General features: G+C 37.0%; 2 protein-coding genes across 7 annotated transcripts in view; one reads left to right on the top strand and one right to left on the bottom strand.

Annotated features, from left to right (window-relative positions):
- Nucleotides 1-140, bottom strand: part of LRRIQ1 (leucine rich repeats and IQ motif containing 1) — a 210,896-nt gene extending 210,756 nt beyond the window's left edge. For 4 of the 5 annotated variants that reach the window (XM_070454293.1, XM_070454295.1, XM_070454296.1 and 1 more), the window contains exon 1: nt 61-140. In XM_070454293.1, the coding sequence (XP_070310394.1) occupies nt 61-128 (68 nt within the window). In that variant the 5' untranslated portion in view covers nt 129-140. The remainder of the gene's footprint in view (nt 1-60) is intronic. The other variant, XM_070454294.1, reaches the window with a different exon arrangement.
- TSPAN19 (tetraspanin 19) lies at nt 124-27,544 on the top strand. Of its 2 annotated transcripts, XM_020883307.2 has the most exons (9): nt 125-253; nt 8,002-8,094; nt 8,182-8,254; nt 10,464-10,588; nt 15,168-15,242; nt 18,661-18,771; nt 22,675-22,818; nt 23,869-23,952; nt 26,151-27,544. In XM_020883307.2, exons 1-9 carry the CDS (start codon nt 152-154, stop codon nt 26,217-26,219), a joined length of 876 nt encoding a protein of 291 aa, XP_020738966.1. In that variant the 5' UTR covers nt 125-151; the 3' UTR covers nt 26,220-27,544. The 2 variants fall into 2 exon arrangements, with proteins under 2 accessions (XP_020738969.1, XP_020738966.1); XM_020883310.2 differs by lacking the exon at nt 18,661-18,771 and having other exon boundaries at nt 124-253.
- Nucleotides 27,545-27,823: the final 279 nt, after the last annotated feature.

The following is a 27,823-nucleotide window of genomic DNA, read 5'->3' as shown; positions in this document are numbered from 1 at the left end:
CCCGCAGTTTTGCGGCGCCTCCCGCTCCACCAACCCGGGTCTTGAGGGGTGCTCGCTCACCCAGCAGCGGCTGAATCCTCCAGCTCTGTTGGAAAACAGCGCCCGCCCTCCAAACAAAGAGTAACCATGGCAACCGCCAATCCCAAGGAAGATGGGCTTTACAGGTGCCCCAGCAGGACAAACTATCTCTATTCCAAACGAGAACGAACGCTTCATCTCAGAAGCTCGGTGCGGAACTTACATTTTATTCCAGGTAGATTTTAATATTTCATTAATTTTGGAAAGTATTTAATAAAGAAACAACACTTTCTTACAGCTACACAATTAGAGGTAGCCTGACTTTTAAATTGTCTCTTACTTGTTTTTTTTATATGCATCTAGTGAATCTTGAGTTGCTCCTGTGTAAATTGTACATTTCACAAAACCTTACTCTTGAATACTGATTTGCGGGGCCTGGAAGTATGGAAGAAAAGCCAATAAATTGTTTGCCTTCCGTCACGCCAGTTTCTTTTAAAATAGAAAAAAAATCAATCAGCAATGACTATCAAAATTTTCTAAGTGAATGGATGTGTAGGGTGAGAAATTAAAAAATTATATTCTGGAATATGTTTTACTGTAAAATATTGACAGTGACACACATTGTTTTAATATGAAATTTGAATTTTAAGCTTATATCATAACATTTAACTTAGAAATTCATAAAGTTCTTATTATTGGTTAAGCAAATATATTGTATATAACTGATTTTTCATTTGTTTAAAGTTTGCAAATGAAGTGTTAAATTCCAAGAGGAAGTAGTTAAGCTAATTGTAGAAGCTGTCTGATATACACTAAGCTAAAAGCAAACAATATCACTGAGCCTTTGAAAGAAAATAGACCATGTTTCCTGGTAACAATTGAATAATAAAATGTATTGTGTCAACTTAAGAATTAATAATACAGAGTGAGAAATCAGTAGACTTTTGATATTAAAAAAACACATCACCTGTTCGTTCAAGAAAGAAAATGATTTTCAAAATAAACTACTACTTTTAGAATTAAATTTTGGATATTTTCATTATTAAAGACCATACTCAAGTAACAGTTTTCCTTTTTTTAGTTATGTTGCTGATTTACAAACTTTCAAACTCTTCATTTAAAATGTTTGAACATATTTTGTTGCAATTCACATTAAACTTAAAATTTTTTTTGTAATTATGAAACTATTCATGCTTTTCCTAAAGAATATCAAATCCATTAGTAATCAATTAATTTCTAAAACTGACTTTAAACAACTAATTTGAAGATGTTTGAATTTCTTTCCTTCTTAATGCTTACCTTGTCAAACAAATTAATAGCAAAAAGAAGAATCCTGGAAGTTCTTCTAAAGATTAATTTGTGGGGCATGTTTCTACAACTCATACTTTCAAGTTACTTATTAAAAACAAACAACCAAAAAAAAAACTTACTCAGGTTAAAGGGTTATGGAAAAAGTAACATAATTCACTTAGGGTATAATTTCTAGGAAGAGTGCAATTAAATAGATTTTTGCTAAATGCTGCATAGTTAAACAATAGTTTCAAGTTGAATTGATTTATAGTCTATGACTATTTGCAAATTGTTAGGAAACACTCACAATCTTCACTGGGTCTGCTTCTCCTGCCTTATCTGGCATCTCTCGCCACTCTACTCAAGCCCTCACGCACTTCACTCCAAAGCCTGGGAACAGTGTTCCGTTTGTATTGAAAACTTCCTCTTCTAACCTGTTTTTATCTATGTGTCTTTGTGCTCAGTGGTGTATATGACTCTTTGTGACTTTATGGACTGTAGCCTGCCAGGTTCCTCTGTCCATGGGATCTTGCCAACAAGAAGTGGTATATATTTAGTTATGAAGTGTTGTTGTTTTCTAGTCACTGAGTCTTGTCCAACTCTTGCAATCCCATGGACGGAGCCTACCAGGCTCCTCTGTCCGTGGGATTCTCTAGACCAGAAGGATACTGGGGCAGGTTGCCATTCCCTTTTCCAGGGGACCTTCCTGACCCAGGGATTGAACCTGCATCTCATATGTCGCCTATGTTGCATCCAGATTCTTTACCACTGAGCCACGGGGAAGCCCCTTTTGTCTGACTGGAACCCTCTTAATTATTCTTCAAGGATTACCTCAAATTCACTTCCTTTCTGAAACTTCCCAGTTCCACTTATTCCCAGACTCTGAACCCCCAACACACAATTCAGAATTGGCCACAGGTTTGGTTCCCTAACCGTTTGTCTTATTTATTCATTGTGTGTGTTTGTGTGTGTGTGTGTGTGGGTGGGTGGGTATGTGGGTGTGTGTTCCTATCTTCTGGCACTTAGAAGGAACTTAAAAACAGTTATTAGAGTATTATTTAACTAATGAAAAGTGACACTTATGAATAGGTGAGTTACTGTAAATTCTCCTTCCCTATAGCATTTGTACTATTAAAAAATATCTCTGCTGTTAGACCATTTATTAAGGAATCAGGAAATGAACCAAAGAAATACCATACCAGGACTTTAAGTCAGAAAAAAATTCTTTGTCTATAACAAAATAAAATATGTCTACCACGTTACAAATATTTACATAGGAAACTGCACTAACTTGTGTACCTTTGTGTAAGCAAATCATTTTCACTGACAACCTTTTTAGTATGCGCGGCTTATAACTGAAAAGATCAGCACAGGACCATCTCTTTACCATTCTGTGCAAACATGGCTTAGGGTTTCCTTGGCTGGTTGCTGAGACACCTGGTTTGATATGTTCTCTTTAACTTGAACTGTTTGTTGTGGTCTGAATGTTTGTCCCCTCAAAACTCACATGTTGAAATTCTTACACCCAATGTGATGGTGTTGGAAGATGGGACTTTTAGGAGGAGGTGATTAGTTTGTGAGGGTGGGGCCCTCATGAATGGGATTAGTGATCTTATGGAAGAGATCCCACAGAGCTCCCTATGCCATATGAGGATAAAAGAAGTCTGAAACTTTGCACCTTTCATCTCAGACTTCCAGTTTCTACAGTTGTGAGAAATAAATTTCTGTTGACTACCTAGTCTTTGCTATTTTGTTATAGCAGCCCAAATGGGCTAAAGTAAAGTGAAGTCACCCAGTTGTGTCCTACTCTTAGTGACCCCATCCACTGTAGCCTGCCAGGCTCCTCTGTCCATGGGGTTTTCCCAGGCAAGAATACTGGAGTGGGTTGCCATTTCCTTCTGCAGGGGCTCTTCCGGACCTAGGGATCAAACTCGAGTCTCCCACACGGCAGGCAGACTCTTAACCATCTGTAAAAGCAACACTAAACACAACCGAAAAATCTCTACCACACTAAAACAAAACCACCAACTTAAGTATGTCATGTAAAGCAAAAGACTGACATTAAGATGCATGACAATGCACATAGGCAGCACGTCTTCTATGAGTGGTTTCAGCAGCAACAGGAAATATGGCAGATTCAGTTCCAGCTTTTGAAACACAACAGCAAAAATCTCCCTGCCTCCCTACAAGATGCAGGGCGGGGGACAGTTTGGGGTTGCTATTGGTGAAGCATTCATTTTGCTACTTGGCATCACACTTCTCATTCTTTCCTTCACAGTTGGTTACTATCTGCATATAATATAAGTCTGCTAGACCATAAATTAGCAGCTTTCAGGACAGATACCTTGAAGAGTTCTTAGAGAGGTTAAACAAATATGTAGCCCAACACCCTGCCCTCTAACAAGCATGCACACAATGGAAGTGAAGTCTCAAGTGATGGATGGGACAGGCAGCGGGTGGGGCTTAAAAGCAACAAATCTAAACAATAGCTTAGTGTGATCATGGGCTTTTGTCCATTCTGGAAACAAAGAAAAAAATAACTATCAAATGCCATAATCTCTTTTCTCACTTTTCAAATATCAACAGGATTCACGATCTTACCACAATGGTTTCTCTGTCTTCATGTGGTAGCTACATAATTTTTTTCCCTAAAATGAAGAAAACAAAGAACAGGCTGGTCTGAGTGATTAATCATCTTCCTCTCTATACTATCAAACCTCAGTGAACAAAAGCTTTCCAAACTTTGCCATTACTTTTAGAAGTGGTTCATTTATTATTGAGAAAGAACTACCAAAAGAAAAAAAATCTAAATTTTTATCACATTCCCAAACCAATATTTTATTTTTCTAATTTAGAATTGAACAAAAAAAAATTATTCTGCAAAAAGAACTTTCAAACCTTCATCAGTCAGTAGTATAACTCTGCAACTGATCAAATTGACTTACTGTCTAAAAAGGGGGAATTTTAAAAAATTTCTGATCCTATCACTCCCAACCACATTCTTTTCTATCTATTCTCTTTAAAAAGAGAAAACTTTCAGAGTCCAAAGTTATTCAACAAGCTCTTTACTTCAGTATAAGTGAAGGGAAAAAAATAGTTTGACTGACATAGGTGGTGAAACATACACAATTAATAGAAAATGGTCTAAATGGACTAAAGCTCTATTGTTTTGAAGTTACCATGAGCATCCTCCTTAACCAAGTCAGCTGACTTTGAGAGTTCAGAATTCTCTCCCTCTTTGACATCTGTCTCATTCAACAGTATTTTGGAAATGATTGTTTTCTCATTTCATAAAGTCTGATTTTTAAAAAATCCAGGGATTTCCCTGGCTGTCCAGTGGTTGAGATTGTATACTCCCAATGTACAAAGCATGGGTTTGATCCCTGGTTGGGGAAATAAGATCCCACATGCTACACAGGTGTGGCCATAAAATAAAATTAAATCAGTAAATACATACATACATAAAAATATAAAATCCAAATTCCTAATTATGTAATTTTCTATAATCAAACCTCTGCTTATTGTAATCTATGGTTAGTCCCTTATCTCCTTCATTTATTCCCAAGATATCAGTTCTCTATGGATGACCCCAATTCTATATTGTCTATGCTCTCCACTTGCCTGCCCTAAATTTCCAGTGCTTAACCACAAGATTTTCTTTTATCAATTCAACCTGAATTTTTAAATATTAAATTAATAGAATTTGTGAATTTTTTCAAACAATCCCAGTGATTATCATTATTCTTTTATTTTCCCATTGTAAAAAAAAATCTTTCTGATCATCTTTGATTCTTTTTTTATTCATACTAAAGCATAATGAAATATGTCAAAGCTGTCTTTTTCTCTCTCTGATTATCTCTCATATCACAATTTCCTGTTGGGCATTTTGTTTGGCTTTTCCCACCCTAATTCACTTCTCTCCTTCATTGTGGGCATGTAGTTCCCTCCACTTCCAGCTGAGAATTGCCATGTGACTAACTGCTGTGTGCCAGTGGAAGATAAGCAGAAGAGAAGCATGCAACTTCCACCTTGCGTGTTTAAAAGATGTTCACCTGAGCTTACTCATCCCCTTCCTTTCTGCTGACTGTAGAGACTGCACCTCGAACAAATTTGGGAGCCATATATTTTAACAGGCTGGAGCAACACCCCACATGTCTAGGATGATTTCCCAGGAGAGAACCAATTACACATCTTGGACTGAGAGAGAATAAACATCAGCTTATTTTTGTATTTGGGTCCTTTGATAAAACATTTTAACTGTGACTCTAACCTGCTAACTATTATCAGATCAACAGTCAAGCCTCTTGTTCAACATTCCACACCAGAGTCCCTGTAGAGAGTTATCATTTATTAGTCTTCTTTCTCTTTCTCATTTGTAGAGAAACAGAAGCCAGGATTTAGGGCTTAAGTAGCTTCCCTCATAGCTCAGCTGGTAAAGAACCCACCTGCAATGCAGGTAGACCCTGGTTCAATTCCTGGGTCAGGAAGATCCACTGGAGAAGGGATAGGCTACCCACTCCAGGATTCTCGCGCTTCCCTTGTGGCTTAGCTGGTAAAGAATCCGCCTGCAATGTGGGAGACCTGGGTTTGATTCCTGGGTTGGGAAGATCCCCTGGAGAAAGGAAAGGCTACCCACTCCAGTATTCTGACCTGGAGAATTCCATGGACTAAGTCGATAGGGTTGCAGAGTCAGACAAGACAGCAACTTTCACTTTCACTTTCTTGTTCAGACTGTAGAAGAGGATCACAGCTTTCTCATGTACTGCGGTAAGTAAAACTGAAGCCAAAAATGTAGATCTAAAGCATCTTGGAAATAAACAACAACAACAACAAATCGGGCGGTCTTTCCCACTGAGTGTCCCATCCAGAAAGTCCAGGCACTGGAGGAATCCACGAATAAGACTAGAGGACAGAAAGTGGAGAAACCAAACAGCAGCAGCAGATTTTGAGGCAGAGGGTGGAAGATAAAGCCTGGAGACACTCTGAAGCTGTGAAGAAATACCTTGGGGATTTTTTAGGAGGAATATGGCCTTAGGATGAAGTAAAGAGGAAAGTGCGTGGGTGCTGTCCTACACATCTCTTACTTTCCACTTTCTAAGGCATCTTTCAGTTCAACAGATGGATTGGTTTCTTCCTAACTAGGGACAGACAGATTCAAATTCGTCTTACTAAACCTGCTTTTGTTACTGAATCAAGCTTGGGTCCACTCGCTCACATGCAGTAAAGCCAATCCTCTGCCACTGGTTGTGCCAGAGGAAAGCACAGTGTTTATTGCAGGGCATCTAGCAAGGAGAACAGGCTGCTCCTGCTCGAAAGGTCCCAGGTCCCAGGTGGCTTTCAGGGAAGGGTTTAAAGGTGGTGTGAGGGAGGCGGTTTCAGGGGCATGTGATCGGCTTGTACACAATTCTTGGATTGGCTGGCATCAAGGTGAAGTCTTCAGCATCATCAATCCCTGGGTTTCAACCACTCTCGGATCTGTGTTCTTATGGTCAGCAGTTTTCATCTGGTGGGGACCTGTTTCTTATAAAAATAACTTAGGAATGTGTCAGGCCTTTGTTTGTATCTTTCAGGGAGCTATGAGTTCAGTGGTTCTGCTGTGTGGCAGATTTCTAATCTAAATTGTTACCAGTTCCCTAGCCCAACAGCTATTCTTTGTTTCTACATCTTCACATTTCCTAGTCATTAACTCTTGAGTCAGCCTTTTGAGACTCAAGGGAGGCCTGGGAGACTAAAGCAAAAGCCTTTTCCTTCCAAGGACAGGGGTACAGGGCTTCTATGCTGTTTCACTTTCTCGCTTGGCACTGTGTCAGTTATCGGCTGCATGTGTTGAAACAGTGTAAACCACAGTACTTTTAAAAATATGGAGCTAGCTAGAACTGAAAAAGTGAAAGGAAAAAGGAAACCCAGGAACATACCCAAGAAAATGTAAAACCTACATATCTAATTAGCTAAGCACTCAAAACCAGTAGGATAAATGTTGACTTTTTTTTTTTAAAAAACCACGTTGTTAGTTCTTTTCACTGTACTGTATACCAAAGTAAATTGTAAACTAGTTAAATAATATAATTCACTATTTATGAATAATTATTCATTATTTATAAAATAATATAATTGTTATTTATATAAATAAAAATATAATTTGTTGATTGATTGATTCAACAAATCTGTATTTGTAACACATGGTTCCCACTATATGTTAGACTTGGGGTTATGATATACAAGATCTGTTCTCTCTGCTTAAGGGCCTGAAAGTCTCCGTAGGAAGGGAGAAAGTAAAGATGAACACAGGCAACAAAGCGAGATTAGGGCAAGGCTTCTGAGATAACAATCTTCTGGGAAAGAGGAAGGCAGTCAGATGTAAAGGAAAGATTTCTGGCAAGGAGAACAAGGTGTGTTATGACTGCAAACAAAATACTTTACTTTCTGAAAACTGCAGGAAATTCAGTAAGGCAGCTCTTGACATGTTACACAAATGCCCTTTGATCTCAACTGTCTGGACAAAAAAAGTGCAGATAAAGACAGACACAGTTTCAAGACACTCTTCAATATTTTGTTATATTCAGGAGAACAAAGAGGAATGTGATACTGACTGCTGGTGTGAGGGAAAATATGCAAATAAAAGATATGAGTAGGCAGAATTATTTCAAGTTATTACTGTGGTGTTTATAGTGAAAGTTGTGCTTATCTTTTCAGAATTATCAGTATATGCGGAGAAAAATAATGTTAAGGAAAAACAAGAGGTTGATTTTTAAATACTTTCTTAACCTCATTAATGGAGCTTTCTTGGTAAGTTTTTTCATAATTATTTAGTAAGGAAAATGTACATTTTTATTAGCAGATAGTTAAAAAATAAGTATTGGCTATTTTTTGTAGGTTCTGGGACTTTTACTCATGGGATTTGGTACATGGCTTTTATTAGATGGAAATAATTTTTTCACAGCTTTGGGTATGTATCTATTTTGCTTTCTTTAAATCAAACAAGGCATTCAATGTTAAGCAACTGAGTATGTGACTTAGTCAGCAGGTGGCAGTGTTTCCCTAAAATTCATTAAGTACTGTTCAATTTTTCCTCAGAAGGTCTTCATCAATTGGTTTTAGAAACACCTTATTAAATAAGAAGACTTAAATCCAAGACCATAAAGGAGAGAGAATTTTAAGAGAAAAAGCTAGAAACTCTGGGCAAGAGAGATGAGAGAAATAAAGGATTGCGGTTCTGCTAACTCGAGACTTTTACAGATTTATAAATATTAAAAGATAATGGAGATCAATATAGTTTCACTGCCCAAGTTAAATAATCTCTTTTAAAACTCAGTTACCGGACTTCCCTGGTGGTGCAGTGGATCAGAACCTGCCTGCCAAGGAAGGAGACCCAGGTTCGATCCCTAATCCGGGAACATCCCACATACTGCAGGGGAACTAAGCGCATTCACAACTGCGGAGCCTGTACCCTAGATCCCGGAACCACAACCTCTGAGCCCATGGGTCCTAGAGTCAGACAGTTGCAACTGCTGAAGCCCAAGCCTCAAGCCTGTGCTATGCAACAAGGGAAGTCATCACAGCGAGAGTCCCGCTCTCCACAGCTAGAGGAAGCTTGAGCAAAGTGGCAAAGACTCAACACAACCAAAAAGAAAAAAACCAAACCAACTCAGATACCATATCCCATCACCATCACATGGTTAGAAATATAATATTCCCTATGTGGAAACAACTGTACATGAATACATGAATGGATAAAGAAGTATATGTGTATATATATATATATATATATATACACACACATGATATATATATATATCATTAGGCACTATCCCATGAGCTAAGGATACAGTAGTGTACAAAAAAGATAAAGGGCATGTCCTCACGGAGCTTAATTCCAGTAAGGAAGACTCGAAAACAGCACATAATTTCACTCCTGCAAACCTTCCCAGTCTCACCTGCCTGAAACTTAACTGCCAGCAAGGCTAAGTTTTCTAAACACATTGCACCGTCCTGTGTCTCAGAATGCTTCCATCGTTTCAATGTAGCGATTTCCAATTATCATTCAGAGCCTAAACTCAAGTGTTACCTTCTCCAGTAATCTTGCCTACCTTCACCTTCTCCCCCTACTGAATTAGGTGCTTCTCTACCCGGTACTATGCCAGTAAGTATTCTGCAATAGAGGATTTTTTTTTTTTAATGTGCTGATTTCTGTGGTTTAAAGAATCCCAGGATGGCCAGTTTTAAGGTGCCAATGTGGACTGAGGTAGCTTACAGATCTTGTGAAAATGTAACCCTTGGCTTTATGTGCCAGAACAATCTTGTTCCAGCACACCACTGCGCATTGCCTCTGGTCTTCTCCCATAAAACCTAGGGCATATTTAATGTATTCATTCTCCCTTTAAAAAATTATTTGTTAAGCACTACATCTGCCATAGCACTAACCATTTAACAGTTAGTCTGTTGACTATATAAGTATATATATAGTCTCTAGCCCAGAGAGCTCAGTCCAGATGGGGAGAGAATAAAATACACTTTTAATGGGGCCATATTAGCAATAAACTCAGGGTCTCATACAAGGGAAACTTAACCCACATGTTAGGCTGTTGGTTAGTTGCTTAAGTCATATCTGACTTGTTGTGACCCCAGGTACTATAGCCCACCAGCCTCTTTCTGTCCATAGGATTTCCCAGGCAAGAGTACTCAGGTGGGTTGCCATTTTCTTCTCCAGGGGAATCTTCCCGATCCAGGGATTGAACCCACATCTCCTGCATTGACAGGCAGATTCTGTATCACTGAGCCACCAAGGAAGCCCACATATGTTAGGTACTCAAACTATTTTTGATGAATGAATGAATGAATACATAAATGTTTGGACATATGTTATACATAGAAGAATTCATGCAAGAAAAAGTTATCTTCTTTTATAGAAGACATTAAAGACAAAGTTAACTTAAAGAGATCTTCTGAGATTGAAGAAATTCTCTATCATGTCATTAAAGGAAGAAAAGTCCATAAGAATAAGTAAGAGGTGCTAGAATGAGATTAAAAAAGAAAGAAAGAGAATCCTAGTGATTTGGCAACAGCTGCTTAGGGAAACCTTGGGTTGCTGCATTTATTATTAAATAGAAAACATATCACCATATCACTTAATAATAGCTATTTTGTGGTTTCCACAGATGAAAATAATCACTTGACAGTGTATATTTTTCGAATTTTGATTGGAACTGGATCTGCTATTCTTCTTCTTTGTCTCTTGGGTTATTTGGGAATTCACAATGAGATCAGGTGGCTCCTAATTCTGGTACGTATTTCATTTCAATAGTTTGAATTTGTAGCTTTGATTTTCAGTGTTCAAATTACACAAGTGAGGAAAAAAATGACTTATGTCACTGAAACAATGCACTATAATGGGCTCTTGGGAGCAAGGCAATGAAGTGTCCCCTCCCAGGAATCTTTGCTTAGGCAGAATTTTCTTGCTGAGTTTTCAGTGGACAAAATCTGGACCTCAACACTTAACACATTAGATATTAATTTTCAAACAGGGTCAACATGTACTATTGCCTAAGGTGAACTACAACTAACTAAACTTAAACATGAAGACTAAAATCAGAATAAAATGTGTTAAAGTCAATGAACACTGAAGCTTAGGAGGGAAAAGGAAACAGTGGCCTGTAGTTGGCACATTTTCTCCCTGTGGGTGTACTATATGGGATGCTAACTTATAATTGAGACCACAATATATAATTTAACCAAGAGAAATATAACTGCTGAGGGGGCCAGACTCTGGCATCAGGTTAGCACACTATCTCTCCCCAGGCATATACATGAAAATATAACTCATAATGAGGAATACAAATCTGCACTTGAGTCATTTACCATACATGAGAATGGTGTGGATCACATACCAATCCACAGATTCAGGTGAACTACGTTGTTGTTCAGTCACTCGATCGTGTCCAACTCTTCCTGACCCCAGGCACTGCAGCACACCAGGCTTCCCGGTCCTTCACCTTCTCCCAGATCTTGCTCAAACTCATGTCCGTTGAGTCAGTGATGCCATTCAACCGTCTCATCCTCTTGTCATCCCCTTCTCCTCCTGTCTTCAATCTTTCCCAGCATCAGGGTCTTTTCTAATGAGTAGGCTCTCTTCTCATCTGGTGACTAAAGTATTGGAGTTTCAGCTTCAACATCATTCCTTCCAATGAATATTCAAGACTGATTTGATTAACTGGTTTGATCTTGCAATCCAAGGGACTCTCAAGAGTCTTATACAACACCACAGTTCAAAAGCATCAATTCTTTGGCACTCAGCCTTCTTTATGGTCCAATTTTCACATTCATACATGACTACTGGAAAAATCATACCTTTGACTAGACCGACCTTTGTTGGCAAAGTAATGTCTCTGCTTTTCAATATGCTGTATAGGTTGGTCATAACTTTTCTTCCAAGGAGCAAGCGTCTTTTAATTTCATGACTGCAGTCACCATCTTCAGTGATTTTGGAGCCCCCCAAAATAAAGTCTGTCACTGTTTCCATTATTTCCACATCTATTTGGCATGAAGTGATGGGACCAGATGCCACGATCTTAGTTTTTTGAATGTTGAGTTTTAAACCAGCCTTTTCACTCTCCTCTTTCACTTTCATCAAGGGGCTCTTTAGTTACACTTCACTTTCTGCCACAAGGGTGGTGCCATCTACATATCTGAGGTTATTGTTATTTCTCCCGGCAATCTTGATTCCAGCTTGTGCTTTATCCAGTCCAGCATTTTGCATGATGTACTCTGCATATAAGTGAAATAAGCAGGGTGACAATACGCATCCTTGACATACTCCTTTTCCTATTTGGAACCAGTCTGTTGTTCCATGTTCGGTTCTAACTGTTGCTTCCTGACCTGCATGCAGGATTCTCAGGAGGCAGGTAAGGTGGTCTGGTATTCCCATCTGTTTAAGAATTTTCCACAGTTTGTTGTGATCCACACAGTCAAAGACTTTAGAGTAATCAGTGAAGCAGATGTTTTTCCTAAAACGTCCTGTCATGTTTTTTGTTGTTTTTTTCTATGATCCAACGGATGTTGGCAATTTGTTTCCTCTGCCTTTTCTAAATCCAGCTTGAACATCTGGAAGTTCTCGGTTTACGTCCTCTTGAGCGTGGTTTGGAGAATTTTGAGCATTACTTTACTAGCGTGTGAGATGAGTGCAATTGTGCAGTAATTTGAACATTCTCTTGGCATTGTCTTTCTTTGGGATTGAAGTGAAAACTGACCTTTTCCTGTCCTGTGGCCACTGCTGAGTTTTCCATATTTGCTGGCATATTGAGTGCACCATTTTAAAGCGTCATCTTTTAGGATTTAAAATAGCTCAACTGGAATTCCATTACCTCCACTAGCTTTGTTCATAGTGATGCTTCCTAAGGCCCACTTGAACGCACTCCAAGATGTCTGGCTCTAGGTGAGTGATCACACCATTGTGGTTATCTGGGACATTAAGATCTTTTTTATATAGTTTTTCTGTATGTTCTTTCCACCTCTTCTTAATATCTTCTTCATAATATCTTCAGATGAAATATAGCTTTTAACATTTTCTTTAAATCAAATTGGAGAAGGACATGGCAACCCACTCCAGTATTCTTGCCCTGGAAAATCGCATGGACAGAGGATCCTGGTGGGCTACAGCCCATGGGGTCGCAAAAGAGTCCGACGTGACTTAGCGACTATGTGACTGCATCAGGTCTTAGTTGCAGCCTATGGGCTCTTCAGTTGTTTCATGTGGGATCTAGTTTGCTGACCAGGGATCGAACCCAGGACCCCTTCATTGGGATCTCGGAGTCTTAGCCATTGGACCGCCAGGAAGTCCTCAAATTGGTTTTAATTCACAGGCACTTTCCTGCGATAGGAAATTGAAATCTAGCAATGGTGCCTCTTGCCGAGAATACCTAACTCATGTCGCACAGGAAGTCCTGGTGATCACTCTGGATTCTGTTATCAGTCTACACCAGTTACCATAAAAGCGCTCCCTTTCCCGGCTGATGAGGTTCCTTCAGGACTGAGCATTTGCTGTTTGGATGGCCTGGAGCAGCAAAACCAGGGTTGCTCTTCATCAGTATGTACCAGTACAGGCATATCGGTGAAATTCTTTTGTGAAGGACTGGTAAGGGACCATTTCCTCATCTCCTTTCCTGCAGTTTACTTCCCCTGAAACCTGAGACAGTCAACCCTGCCAATGACACAGCAATTGAAGGAGTCCTGCCTGGTAGAGGAATTAGTTGCTGCCTATTGTTGGTAATTGCTACTTCTTGTTATTTGAATATTACCCAGGGCAGAAGCATTTTAGGCAGATTTGGAAACCACACCTTCATTTCCCTCTGGGGTCTTGCCACCTTATCCTGGAAAAAAAGGCCTCACTCTCTTCTTATTCTTCTCAAAGGCACACCTTTAGCTCTCAAATTTTATCTTTCTTTTATTCTGGGGGCTCTAGCATAATTTTCTCATGGGACTTCTGATTTTGGATATGAAAACTGGGACAGAAATGGCTTGCAGGAAAATTTTAGTCTTATTTCTGTAGACATCTAACTGAGGTTAAAAGATAATAATTTTCAAGGATAAAATCATGACTTACCTGTATGAAAATGAACATGTGTCAGAGACTTTATTTAAATAATTAATTATAGGGGAACCAGTAAGAAGTCACAACTGGTTTAAATGAGAATTAGACTTGTGGAGATTTATATTTTCTATAAACTGTATTCATTTGTATTTTCATGAATAGTAATCATTTGCATTATGATGGGGCTTTTGTATTATTGATACTATCAGAGTTCTGTAAATTAACTCTCTACAGAGTTGAATAATAGCTTAGGCAAATGTAGCATTTCATATTACCATTGAATCAGAAACCAGCAAGGGTCCACTAGACCTCAACCAGCTTGCCATTGAAAAGAAACCCAGTAACTTAAAAAACAAAAAATTGTTTTGCACATTTTCTCTGTCTCTACCTGTCTTCACCACTATTTCTTGATAATGAAGATTAAGTGAGGTATTGTGTTTAGAAGTATTAAAAACCTAAAATTCTAAACAGATCTAAAGACAAAACTTATTTTTGTCCCTGAAAATAGGAAACACAATTTATGTCGAGTAAGCAATGTTAATGGACTGTTTTAAAGTATTAAATGCTTAAAATATGTAAAACTAATAATACTAACTAAATCATTCTTGTATTTTATTTAGTAAAATATTCAGACACATCACTTTAGAAGTTATTTTGAATTCTAGATAATATGTAACACTGTACTGCTATAATGAAGAAGATTGCAGTGGCCATAAATTTTAAAACAAGAAAAGAGTCAAATAATGCAAAAATCATTTTGTTTGGCTTTGAAGTAGTTTTAGTTTTCAAAGCAATAGTCCAAATGTGCGTATAGACTCTACTATTGCCGTTGCCTTTGTTACTTTCTCATTATTTTCTTGTTGTTAAGGCTGTCATTACTTTGTGCATGATGGAATAGTTTATATCTGGTCACAATTTAGTGAGTTCTGTAGTGTTAGAGGAGTGGTGTTAAGTAGAAGTCAAGATATTTAAATTCCCCTCTATGAGTTTTAGATCTGAATGAAGAGGGTATTATTATCAACTCCATTAGACCAAATAGTCTGTTAGAGTTCTCATGAAATATTTTCACTTCTTTCTATCTTGCTCTTATCCAAATGTTCATTGATTTTTTTTGCCTTTTGATGTAACACTCATGTATATGAGAACAGGAAACTTCAGTAATACCCATGTATATTTTAAGACTGCATATTTCATATGATGTGCATTTTCCATCACTGTAGTATCTAAAAAATATATTAGGAGCATGGTTCTCATCTCTCTGTTTCTTTTCTCGTAGTATGCAGTATTGTTAATGTGGGCTGTTGGTGTTCAGGTTGTACTTTCAACACTCATCTTTGCAAAGAAAGAAGAGGTATGGGAACATCATCCTTTTATTTGAAAAATAGGAAAATCAGATGTTGTAGATTATTGAGACCTAAACCTATATTAAAACTATATTAAAAGCTAAAGGTAAGTAAATGTCTTTAGGGGAAAAAGGATGAAATAGACGTACTAGAATTGTATAATAGAAAGGAGACAAGGATCAGATTGGAATGGAGGACAGAGTTCATGTCTTAACTCTGTCTGCAGAAGACTGAGAATGTTGTTGTAAATGACAAAAAATGCGGGGGAACAGGAGATAATACTTAGAGTGGGGAATCCAAAACTGGCCCCCTCAGCCAACCCTGGCTATCACTAATAACCACATCACCGTACTATATTCTGTTCTTGTAAAGAAATATCTTTAGACTTTCTAAAGATACTAATTAGTACTAATTTTAAATTTAGCGATTTCATTAAATAAGATGTACTGAATAATTCATATATTTGTATAGTTATGGCCATAAGTGACAAAATTAAATTAACAGGTGATTTATATTTTTTAAGTTCAAAAAAGCACATAATAAATTGCCTGAAAACTTTTTGGTGACACAACTTACCTCTTTACAGCCTATAGTTACTTTCAAATCTTTAAGAAACTTCAGTATTTCCGTGCAGTCAAGGACTGTTTTTGTATCCTGGGAGACTGTCTTATAACACTAAGACCATGGACTTGAAGTCAGTCCTTAAACCTGCGTCTTCATCTACTACCTTATAGAGTTATCATTAACTGACAGTTATAAAGTCCCTGTAACAGAGTAGCTGTTTAAGAGCTCTCTACCTGCCCTTATTTGACTTTTAAAAAAGAATTTTTATTTATTTATTTCTTGGATGTGCTGGGTTTTTGTTGCTGCCTGCAGGCCTGCTCTAGTCGCGGTGAGCACAGGCGACTCTTCACTGTGTTGCCCAGGCTTCTTATTGCGATGGCTCTGCTGCAGAGCATGTGCTCTAGGCATGCAGGCTTCAGTAGTCACAGAGCACAGGCTTGGTTTCCCCGAAGCGTGTGGGATTTTCCCGGACCAGGGCCTGAACCCATGTGCCCCGCACTGCCACGCGGATTCTTAACCACTGGGCCACCAGGAAAGTCCTCCCTTATTGAATTTTGAAGGTGACCCTGACCAATTCCTATGGTTCCTAGCCTTCAAACTCTCTCTCACTTGCGCTTGCCTTCTCTCTCTCTCTCTCTCTCTCTCTATATATATATATATATACACATATCATATATAACATATATATGATATATATGAGCAAAGCAAATTTTATATATATATATCTCAATGCATAATTAATAGCCAAACCTCAACAAAATCTTTTCTATATAACACCATTGCTTTCCAACTTCATTTGCTCTCTTGTGCTTGGCATCTGTCCTGGGTATCTAATTACCTAGGGCCTATTGTTAATGACTTGACATTTAGATCTAAAATTTCTTCTCTCCACGTGAAAAAATGTGTGTGCATGTGTGTGTGTGCATGCACACACAGTCAAGTGAGTCCTCTAAAGCGGTCTTGATCCCAACACATCATCCTCTAACTTTTGGACCTGGTGATAGAACCTGAATATCAGACTTAAGGACCTTTAACACATGGATACAGTTAATCAATGTCACCCATATTTATTTAAGTATTATTCACATACTCCTCTCCACCTATTTTAGGAATAATAAAATCTCTCATTTAATAATAACTACCATGTGCCAAAGACTGTGATAGGCACTTTATTGGCACTATATTATTGATCCTCATAACAAATCCTAGAGATGCATTGTAAGTCCTGCTTTCTAGAACAGAAAACTGAGGTTTTGAGCCCAGAAATACATGTAAAATATATCATGGCCAAATGACAGAGTCTGAACTCTAACATTTGTTAACCAGTCTTAGATATAGCAGCTTAGGTTTATATCACCTTGACTTCTACAGTTCAAACTGGATTAAGCTCTCATGAGCTTTTAAATATTTTATGTCATTCATAATGCTGACTCAGTGTTGGAGATGCACTAGGGCTTCACTGGATATTTTTCACATTGAATATGTGTGAGGCAATTTTATTTATTTAGTGATAACCTAGATTATATATGAAAATCATTTTGACTCTTATATGCTAAAGTGTGATTCGTGGGCACTCTCAACCTCCCAAGTTGAGCTTTAAAAGGTAAATGAAGATATGACTCCGTGTTATCACAACAGTATAAAATAGAAAAGCATCATTTTCTATTCTGAATAAAAATTAACTCAGAGAATATGTGAAATAGATTATATGAATAACACATTATATCATTCTAAGCTTCTTAGATGTAAGTGTGTAAGAGTTTAACATGTACAGGTGTCTTAATTATTGTAGTATTCCAACCAGTTATTTAGTTTTCATCATTCAAAGATAGCATATTACAATGAGAAAGTATTAGACTAGATTTCAGATGATTTAGGTTTAGAAGTCACACCTCTTCTTCATTCATGTAAACAAAGCAAATATCATATTCTCTTGAGTATCTGTATCATGGTTCATAAAATGAAAATAACATCTGGAAGTTCTATCTTTAACTATTTTTTAGGACCAAATTAGGACTTACTTATGAAAGCCACATAAATTTTTAAATGCTTATATAAGTTTCTTTTGAAAATTACCCATGCAATATCTAGATTTCAAAATAACAATTTTCCCCTACCTTTCAGATATGACTATTTTTGCTTTAGCATTATGAAAAGATAATTTTTAAATCAAAAAGTGTAATTCTTGTAAAATATACAGTAGATTCAGGTCATTAATTTTATTTAACATCTTGGTTAATGTGGGAACTATTTTAGATATAAAAACTAATTAGAAGGAGAGTTCAAAGAGAAAACATTTATATAGATGCAAAAACTGACGTAAAAACTGACTTTGAAAGGAAAGGGATCAATTTCATCCCCACCAGGAAAAATTCATCTGCAGTTCCCTCCAACAAAGAATCATTTGAATTGGGATATTGAGACCGACAAATACACAACTTACAAAGTTGTAAAATAAATTAAAGGCTGTCAAAGGTACAGACTCACAGAATCAGAGAACCCTGAAGGTACACTAGAGAAAACCTAGTTTCCATTGAAAAGATCCTCAGTCATCTTTTCCATTTATAAGTCTTTCACAATTTTTCCTGACATTATGAGAAGAAATCTTAGAACCCTTCAACATTGAGGATAGCAGCACATAACTTTCTTCGTAATCATAAAAGAAGTCTAATGTAGTCTTCCTGTAGATCACAGTGTAAAATACCAAAGGTATTCACACTTGCTCATTGCTAAAAATAATGAAGAAAAAAAAAAAACACTTAGAAATAAGTTGAAAATAACAAACTGAGTTTGAATACTTCTTATGAGAAACCATAAGGGAAGTTTCTATCAAGTTTTCATTTTTAATAAAATTTTCAACAGGTTCACCAAGCATGGCATAATAAAATTGATTCCATCATTTCTGAGTATGGATCTGAGGATTTTCCTCAAGATATACCCAAGTGGATGATTCTGAATGCTCTGCAGAAAACAGTAAGATGAAATTATCATAAAAGTAAAAAATTAGACGCCAAAGGTGACAGCTGAGAAGTGGGAAGACAAGGAAGGACAGGGGGTGGGCACAGGAATGTAAGGTTCTTGTATTTCTTCTAAACAAATGAGGTGCAATAGGATTGTCTAAATTTACAGATCTTAAGTTTTACCCTTCTTTTGTAAGGTGTATCTACTTTTCTGGGTCAATTGATGTCTGGTCATTTTAACCTGGATTCAGCTGTAAAAGTGTTGGGAGTCTTCTGCCAACTGTAACAATAACCTACTCTATTACATCCAGGGGGAGATAAATTCTAAGCCCAGTCGCTGCTGGCAACAGAGTATCCTGATGGTTCCCATTTGAGCCTGAACATCAGGTTTGCCATGTGCTAACTTTATGATCCTGGATAACAAATCTTCTTAACTTCAGGTACCATATTAACAAAATAGGCAGAATAACCCCTACCTCTGGTTGTCAAGAACAAAGGAAATAATATATTTAATACATAGAAAGCCTTGGATCTTGGAGACAGTAAGCAACCTAATACTTGTTAGTTAATGTTGTTAGGGTTATTATTTCACTGTTCAGATGTTTCTTGGCAAGGTAAGGGAATGTGTGTAGTCAGCCAAATGGTTACAAGAATAGATCGGCACAGGAACATAGTAAATGCTTGATAAAAAAAATAGCAAACATTTACATGGCCCCAGTTCCTTTTTTAGGTGCTTTGCATATATTAACTACTTAGTCCTCTCAGTCCAATGAGGTAAGAACTGTTATCTTCATTTTGTTGATGAAGGTAGAGAAATTCATAACTTAGCCAGCGTCACATGGCTAATAGATGGCACAGCCAAAATTCAGTCCCCTACTCTAGATTTTGTGCTCATGTGCTATACCAGAGTTTCACATAAACAGTTATTATTTTTAGTATGTTTAATAACAGAAATGCTTCTTAGGAGAAATTAAATGTATTATAAACTATTTTATTCACCTTATTTTTTCTTTGGTGTATGTGATCTGAAAAGGTATTGCATTTTCAGATAGCATTATGACTAATAGTGTATTAAACCTTCCTATGGTCATTAACTGATAATCAGGAAAACACTTCTATATGTATGACATCACTGTCATTCGTGAGATTCCAACTTATGTTTCCTAGCCATGAATATCATTGAGCATTGAGATAGTATATGTAGATTTTATTAACTTTCAGTACCCAGTCTCTAAAGTACTATATTAGTCATTCAACATTTCCAAGACTGTTGGCACATACTGCAACATAGGTGGTACTGATGCTATAACTTTCAATAACAAGCCTAGAAAATAATGATCTACTTACTCACTTGCAGTTCAGTTCAATTCAGTCGCTCAGTCATGTCCGACTCTTTGTGACCCCATGGACCGCAGCACGCCAGGCCTCCCTGTCCATCACCAACTCCCAGAGTCTACCCAAACCTGTGTCCATCGAGTCGGTGATGCCATCCAACCTTCTCATCCTCTGTCGTCCCCTTCTTCTTCTGCCCTCAATCTTTCCCAGCATCAGGGTCTTTTCCAATGAGTCAGCTCTTCGCAGCAGGTGAGCAAAGTATTGGAGTTTCAGCTTCAACATCAGTCCTTCCAATGAACACCCAAGACTGATCTCCTTTAGGATGGACTGGTTGGATCTCCTTGCAGTCCAAGGGACTCTCAAGAGTCTTCTCCAACACCACAGTTCAAAAGCATCAATTCTTTGGCACTCAGCTTTCTTTATAGACCAACTCTCACATCCATACATGACCACTGGAAAAACCATAGCCTTGACTAGACAGTCCTTTGTTGGCAAAGTACTGTCTCTGCTTTTTAATATGCTGTCAAGCTGGTCATGACTTTCCTTCCAAGGAGCTAGTGTCTTTTAATTTGATGGCTACAGTCACCATCTGCAGTGATTTTGGAGCCCCAAAAAATAAAGTCTGCCACTGTTTCCACTGTTTCCCCATCTATCTGCCATGAAGTGATGGGACTGGATGCCATGATTTTAGTTTTCTGAATGTTGAGCTTTAAGCCAACTTTTTCACTCTCCTCTTTCACTTTCATCAAGAGGCTCTTTGGTTCTTCTTCGCTTTCTGCCATAAAGTTGTTGTCATCTGCATATCTGAGGTTATTGATATTTCTCCTGGCAATCTTGATTTCAGCTTGTGCTTTCTCCAGCCCAGCGTTTCTCATGATGTACTCTGCATATAAGTTAAATAAGCAGGGTGAAAATATACAGCCTTGACATACTCCTTTTCCTATTTGGAACCAGTCTGTTGTTCCATGTCCAGTTCTAACTGTTGCTTCTTGACCTGCATACAGGTTTCTCAAGAGGCAGGTCAGGTGGTCTGTTATTCCCATCTCTTTCAGAATTTTCCACAGTTTATTGTGACCCACACAGTTGAAGGCTGTGGCATAGTCAATAAAGCAGAAATAGATGTTTTTCTGGAACTCTTGCTTTTTCGATGATCCAGCAGATGTTATCAATTTGATCTCTGGTTCCTCTGCCTTTTCTAAAACCAGCTTGAACATATGGAAGTTCACGGTTCACCTATTACTGAAGCCTGGCTTGGAAAATTTTAAGCATTACTTCACTAGCGTGTGAGATGAGTGCAATTGTGCAGTAGTTTGAGCATTCTTTGGAATTGCCTTTCTTTGGGATTGGAGTGAAAACTGACCTTTTCCAGTCCTGTGGCCACTGCTGAGTTTTCCAGATTGGCTGACATATTGAGTGCAGCACTTTCACAGCATCATCTTTCAGGATTTGAAATAGCTCAACTGGAATTCCATCACCTCCACTAGCTTTGTTCATAGTGATGCTTCCTAAGGCCCACTTGACTTCACATTCCAGGTTGTCTGGCTCTAGGTGAGTGATCACACCACCGTGATTATCTGGGTCATGAAGATCTTTTTTGTACAGTTTTTCTGTGTATTCTTGCCACCTCTTCTTAATATCTTCTGCTTCTGTTAGGTCCATACCATTTCTGTCCTTTATCGAGCCCATCTTTGCATGAAATGTTCCCTTGGTATCTCTAATTTTCTTGAAGAGATCTCTAGTCTTTCCCATTCTATTGTTTTCCTCTATTTCTTTGCATTGATCGCTGAGGAAGGCTTTCTTATCTCTCCTTGCTATTCTTTAGAACTCTGATTTCAAATGGGTATATCTTTCCTTTTCTCCTTTGCTTTAGGCTTCCCTTACACAGCTATTTGCAAGGCCTCCTCAGACACTTTAAAAACTACTCACTTTAACTTTCTCTTATTTTCTGGGTGACAAATACATAACTGATTCTTTCACACCTTTCAACTGAACTTGATAGGATTGGAAATGAGACATTTCATAGATGCTTGATCATTTCTTTGAATCCTCCTTATTACCTTTTTGGTTTTTTTTTTTTTTTTTTTTGGTGGCAGCTTTTCACACAAAACAAAATATAAGGTTAACATCTTACATTAACCCTAAGAATATAGAAATAACCCTGAGTCTCTATGTATATTAAACACATATGGCAGCATATTTTGGAGAAATCATAATCAACTGTTATAGTTAGGAGAAGGTATGGCTCAAGGGATTCGCCCTCCTATGTTCTGGCTCTAAACATGATTTAGTAAATCAAGTATATCTTTCATCCTGAACTCAATAAGGTAAATTCATATATAACAATTTCATTCAAACATAGCCCACTTATATGTGTAAAGATCTTTAATTCTGGTTAATATCAACCATAGCAGCAACAGGTTAATAGTTTAAATAAACAAAAAATATACTTGTTTAATCTGTTATATTTCAATGTAGAATAAATTAATACATTTATCATAAAACCATTTGAGAAGCATAGGGGTCATATAACTAACTGCATTTTGAATATTCTATAGTAAAACTTATAGAATCATTTTTCTAGTTTCAGTGTTGTGGCCGAAAAAATTACACAGATTGGACCAAGAATAAGAATAAAGAAAATTCAGAACAGGTGCCATGTTCTTGCACAAATTCTACATTAAGAAAGTGGTTTTGTGATGAGCCACTGAATGCAACATACCTACAGGTAAATATAAGCCAAGGCTTCTCCAAGTGTTTACAGTACCCCCCGCCTTTTTTCTGCAAGTCATTTTAGAATCCTGAGCAAATTGTTGTATTAAAAACAATGCCATTCATGGTTATTAGATTCTTAAGCACCTTGCTAATGAAACCACAGAGAAGTGGGTTATATCACTTACCTAATAAATTCATTTAACTTTCTGGAATATGTGATCTAAGTGTGCCTAGAACTTGGGATTCCATTAAGTCTCTCCTCAGCCATCTTTTGACAGAGGAGATCCTTTTGGCGAATCTCAGTTGTATAGGACTGGTAAAGGAACTGCAGCAGCAGAAATAAAGAGGCATGAGGTTTGGCAAAAACTAAGGGAGGAAATCCGAGATGTGTCAAGGGTGGTGTTCACATTAAGGCAGCAGAAACCATAGTAGAAGTTCATCTGTAGCAACTGCTATTTACAGATATAGGACATGATGAACTGGGGATTTCCATCCCAATAACTTCTAATACTTTGTGTTATTCTAATGTTAATAAAATTAACATTTTTGTTAACCTAATATTTTGTGTTATACTAATACCTTTGTGTAATACTAATACTTTGTGTTAATCTAATACAATTAGATTAATCTAATAAATGAGGAGTCTCCATTTAAGGATTCCATTTAATCTCCACTTAAGGAATTTCCATTAAGGAATCTCCCTTTAAGGAGTCTCCATTTGGAGGATTCTCCAAAAAAGGTTCTCTTTGGGAAATATCATGTTAGGCAATAGTATATACCCTGCTGAATTTCAGTAGTGTTCAGAAAATCAAATCCCTCTCAAAACTTAATAAATTTCTGATTTCGACTACCTGACAACATCTTAGCAACTTAAAAAGTAGCAACTGGGTCATCCTGCTATTATATGAAGCTTTCTGGGCTAAAAAGACCAGTCTCCAGTTAGATATTGACTTGCTCTTTAGACTTTGGTAAATTACTAATCTCTTTGTCTCTTCTCTGTAATGGAATTATGTATAAAACCATTTATATCTCCAAGCCAATCTAAGTAAGTTCTTTTCCTTAGGGTTGTGAAAATAAAATCAACACATGGTATCATGCTAATGCTTTGACATTAATTGGAATTAACTTTGGACTTTTGGTTTCAGAGGTAAGTTTTTGTTTATATGTTTAAGTATAAAACAAAATTAAGTATAAAGTATATGGGATACACTGTAGAACAACCGGATGGAGACCTAAGCAGACTAATTAATCCAATAGGAGCCAGGACCTTGAAACTGTTCACACACAAGAGGTCCCAACTGGAGGCAATATCCTTAGATCAGCCTGGATGGAGCCTGGAAATCGTTGTCATCCAGGACTTCCATGGCGGTTCAGTTGGTTAAGACACCCCACTTCCAATGCTGGGGGCTTGGGTTCAATTCCTGGTTGGGGAACTAAAATCCCACATGGTGTGTGGCATTGTTCAAAAAAATAGAAACATGTATTTTTTTAAACGGCTTTATAAAAAAAAAAAATAACTTGTTCTCCTGGGAGGTAATGATTTCATTTCTTTGTGATTAAAAAAAATACTTCATATCTTGGCAGTGAGTTGACCATGATTGGCAGTCTGTACACTGGCAAATTTCTTAAATCTAGGCAGATGTTTGACATTAGTAAATCTATTCAATCATACACTCTTTCATTCATTGCTTCATTCATTCATTCAAGAAATCTGGAAGGGAAAAGAACATCTACCATGTGTCAGGTGCTGTACTAGATGCTGGAGATACAATGGGAAGCAAAATCTACATATTCCTTGACTTCCATTGTGCCAACTGCAAAATCGAGGTTCAGAAATAGTACTTCATTCTCCAGTCCCAGTTGAAGACCAATAAAAGCTAGTGAAGTGTATGAATTCAAAGAAATTGTAAGACTGTATAGGTTGTTATTGTGTAGAGTATAACAGAATAAATATATAACATGTGTTTTGGCCAAAATAAGATAGCAAATTTAATTTATGTTGATCCACAAAGAAGTATCAACAACCTCAGATATACAGATGATAACCACGCTAATGGCAGATTGCAAAGAGGAAATAAAGAGCCTCTTGAAGAGGGTGAAAAAAGAGAGTGAAAAAGCTGGCTTAAAACTCAGCATTCAAGAAAACTAAGACCAGGGTAGCCAGTTCCATCACTTCATGGCAAACAGATGGGGAAAAAGTGGAAGCAGTGACATATTTTCTTACCTTGGGCTCCAAAGTCACTGCAGACAGTCACTGTAGCCATGAAATTTAAAAATGGTTGCTCCCTGGAAGGAAAGCTATGACAAATCTAGACAGAGTATTAAAAAGCAAACATCACTTAGCCAACAAAGTTTTGTATAGTCAAAGGAATGGTTTTTCCAGTAGTTATGTACAGATGTGAGAACTGGACCATAAGGAAGGCTGAATGCTGAAGAACTGATGTGTTTGAATTGTGATGCTGGAGAAGACTCTTGAGAATCCCTTGGACAGCAAGGAGATCAAACCAGTCTATTCTAAAGGAAATAAGTCCTGAATATTCATTGGAAGGACTGATGCTGAAGCTCCAATACTTTGGCCACAGGATGTGAAGAGCCAACTTATTGGAAAAGACCCTCATGCTGAAAAAGATTGAGGGCAGGTGGAGAAGAGGGTGACAGAGGATGAGATGGCTGGACAGCATCACCAAGTCCATGGACATGAGTTTGAGGAAGCTCTGGGAGATAGTGAAGGGCAGGGAAACCTGGCATGCAAAGACCAGGACACAACTTAGCAACTGAACAACAACCAGGGCACTCACCTAAAGTTCCTTAAAAGGTTTTCAACTGGTAAGAGTGTTTAGTCTCAGGATGGTGGTAAACAAGACAGTCTTATAAACATTGATACTCTTTTTAAATGTTTATTCTCTATTGTATTCATCCTGAGGCAATTAAGATAAGACTGAATGGGGGACATTATTGTGTTCCAGTTTATCATCTACCCTTTGCAGACCATCTTTCAGGATGAGGCAGTTTTTTGGAAGTGATGACATTAGAAAAATGATGAACACCAAACATCAGCAATATATCACAGCATCTAGCCCAGTGATAGCCCATGTAATTAAAATTGAGCAGTCTATTCCTTCTCCCTCTCTGTAAATGAACTTGGTGACAGCTGGGTTACCCTAGAAGACTTACTCTGCTGACTTCCTATTCACAATGATATATATGTACCTTACTCAGAAATGGTCTCACCCTCCTTCCTCCCTTTTCCTTTGCAGAATACATTTTGGTGATTACACTGTGTTAACTTTACAAATTATTCTTATTGATTACATTTTGATCTCTTATTGTTTCCCTTTTTTCCAGGTTTTGCAATTCTCATTAACTATTTCTTTCTTCAGACACATCAAGAATAGAATATATGCAGAAAAGTGACCACTGGATTTTAATTTGTCTGGAAGAAACCAGTTAACTCTTAAAATAATCATATTGAATTTTTCTAGTCCAGAAGAAAAGTTTTGAAATACATTAATTGTTTAAGATTTAATTAAGTCAGTGGTTATATGTGACACAGAATTATTGGATATAATATCATTCCATGAAATTTTTATTAATATCAAATTCTATAATTCAGTACTTTGTCATTTTCTGAATTCAGAGGATATCATCAAATATACTAATTTCAATATATGGTAAATTATCATGTATGGTTTGAGTGTCATATGTAGAAAAAGATACCTATATGATGTTCAGAAAATACTGCATAAGCAATTATAACATATACTTTACATTTACAAATTTTAGGTAAATAACAGTGATTTATAGATTTCAAAGAAAGAATGAAAATCTCCATAACACTGATCTCTACACTGAATTAATCTTTTATTTCTCTCTTCTTACAATGCTTAGAAGTGGATAATAAATTTACAATTTTACAAGTTTGGATATACTTAAGTGGCAATAAGAAAATATTTTTAAAAACATGAATTTTTAAATATAGTAAAACTAATCTACTCTAAATACTCACTGAAGTCTCATATTCATTACCTTCTCATTTTTTCCCATTTTTGTAAATTATGCTCAGTGAATGCATATACAATTTTCTGAAGGATATAAAAATAACCTACCTGTTCTATTTTCCTAACAATGATACTGTGAGAACAGAAAAAAACTTCTTTGAAAAAATAAAAGCTGCTGTACAGACATGAGGTGTTATCATATCATTGTTGTTCTTTATGAGAAAAGGCTGCCTTGATCTTGAGGAAATGAAGAAAGAATAGATTAACTGAAGATCCTGCATTGCTCCTGCTGCTATAGAAGGCTCACTCTTATTTATATTTATTAATTCAATCATAACTATTTTCATCTGTCTGTTCAGTACATTGCAAATTTCGCAGACCTACAGGCTTTTTTTTTTTTTAAGTCCGTAAACAAGAAAATAGAAGAAACATTTTCTCTAGTGATGTGTAAATAGACATGGCTTCTAAATTTAAGGGAAATTCTCTTGGGATTTAAAGCTCATTTTCAAATTCCTGTTTTCTCTAAAATATGCCACAGGACCACACTGATATTAAAAATCTCTGTCCTACTTGGGAGTTGAGCACCAAGTTATTTGTAATCAAATAAAGATTATAGAAATATATTCTGATGTATATAGATTATTTGTATCAAGCAAATGAAAAAGATGTCTAGATAGTAGATTGCTTATTTTCAGTTACTACAGTTAAATCACAAGATATATGCACCACTGATCAAATCTATCACCTTTATGATTTAAGGAAGTATTTTCTTAAAGGATGTTGCTTTACATGCTGAATAAAATAAAGATTTATTTGGAAAGACAGAGTAGATCAGGATCATATCTCTGACTTGTTGGGGTTTTTTATTTTGATTTCTGAAATAGAAAACTTAGAAAGTTCTGAAAATTAATCTGGATCAGAAAGTGAAACAGTGAATTCAAATCAAGGGTAACACACCATCTTGATTTCCCCTTGAAGTTGTCCTGTCACTTGCAAAACACATTTAGCTTACTTCAGGCT

Source organism: Odocoileus virginianus, chromosome 24, assembly GCF_023699985.2.
Source record: "Odocoileus virginianus isolate 20LAN1187 ecotype Illinois chromosome 24, Ovbor_1.2, whole genome shotgun sequence".
Classification (NCBI taxonomy): domain Eukaryota; kingdom Metazoa; phylum Chordata; class Mammalia; order Artiodactyla; family Cervidae; genus Odocoileus; species Odocoileus virginianus.
Note: the sequence above shows the minus strand (reverse complement) of the source record. Positions and strands in the feature narration are given on the sequence as shown.

Excerpts from the sequence above, each read along its gene's own strand:
- TSPAN19 (XM_020883307.2), top strand. The coding sequence starts at position 152 with ATGGGCTTTACAGGTGCCCCAGCAGGACAAACTATCTCTATTCCAAAC. Across the intron at positions 8,255-10,463 it reads TAATTTTTTCACAGCTTTGG|ATGAAAATAATCACTTGACA; the intron begins GTATGTATCTAT and ends TGGTTTCCACAG. Across the intron at positions 23,953-26,150 it reads TTGGACTTTTGGTTTCAGAG|GTTTTGCAATTCTCATTAAC; the intron begins GTAAGTTTTTGT and ends CCTTTTTTCCAG.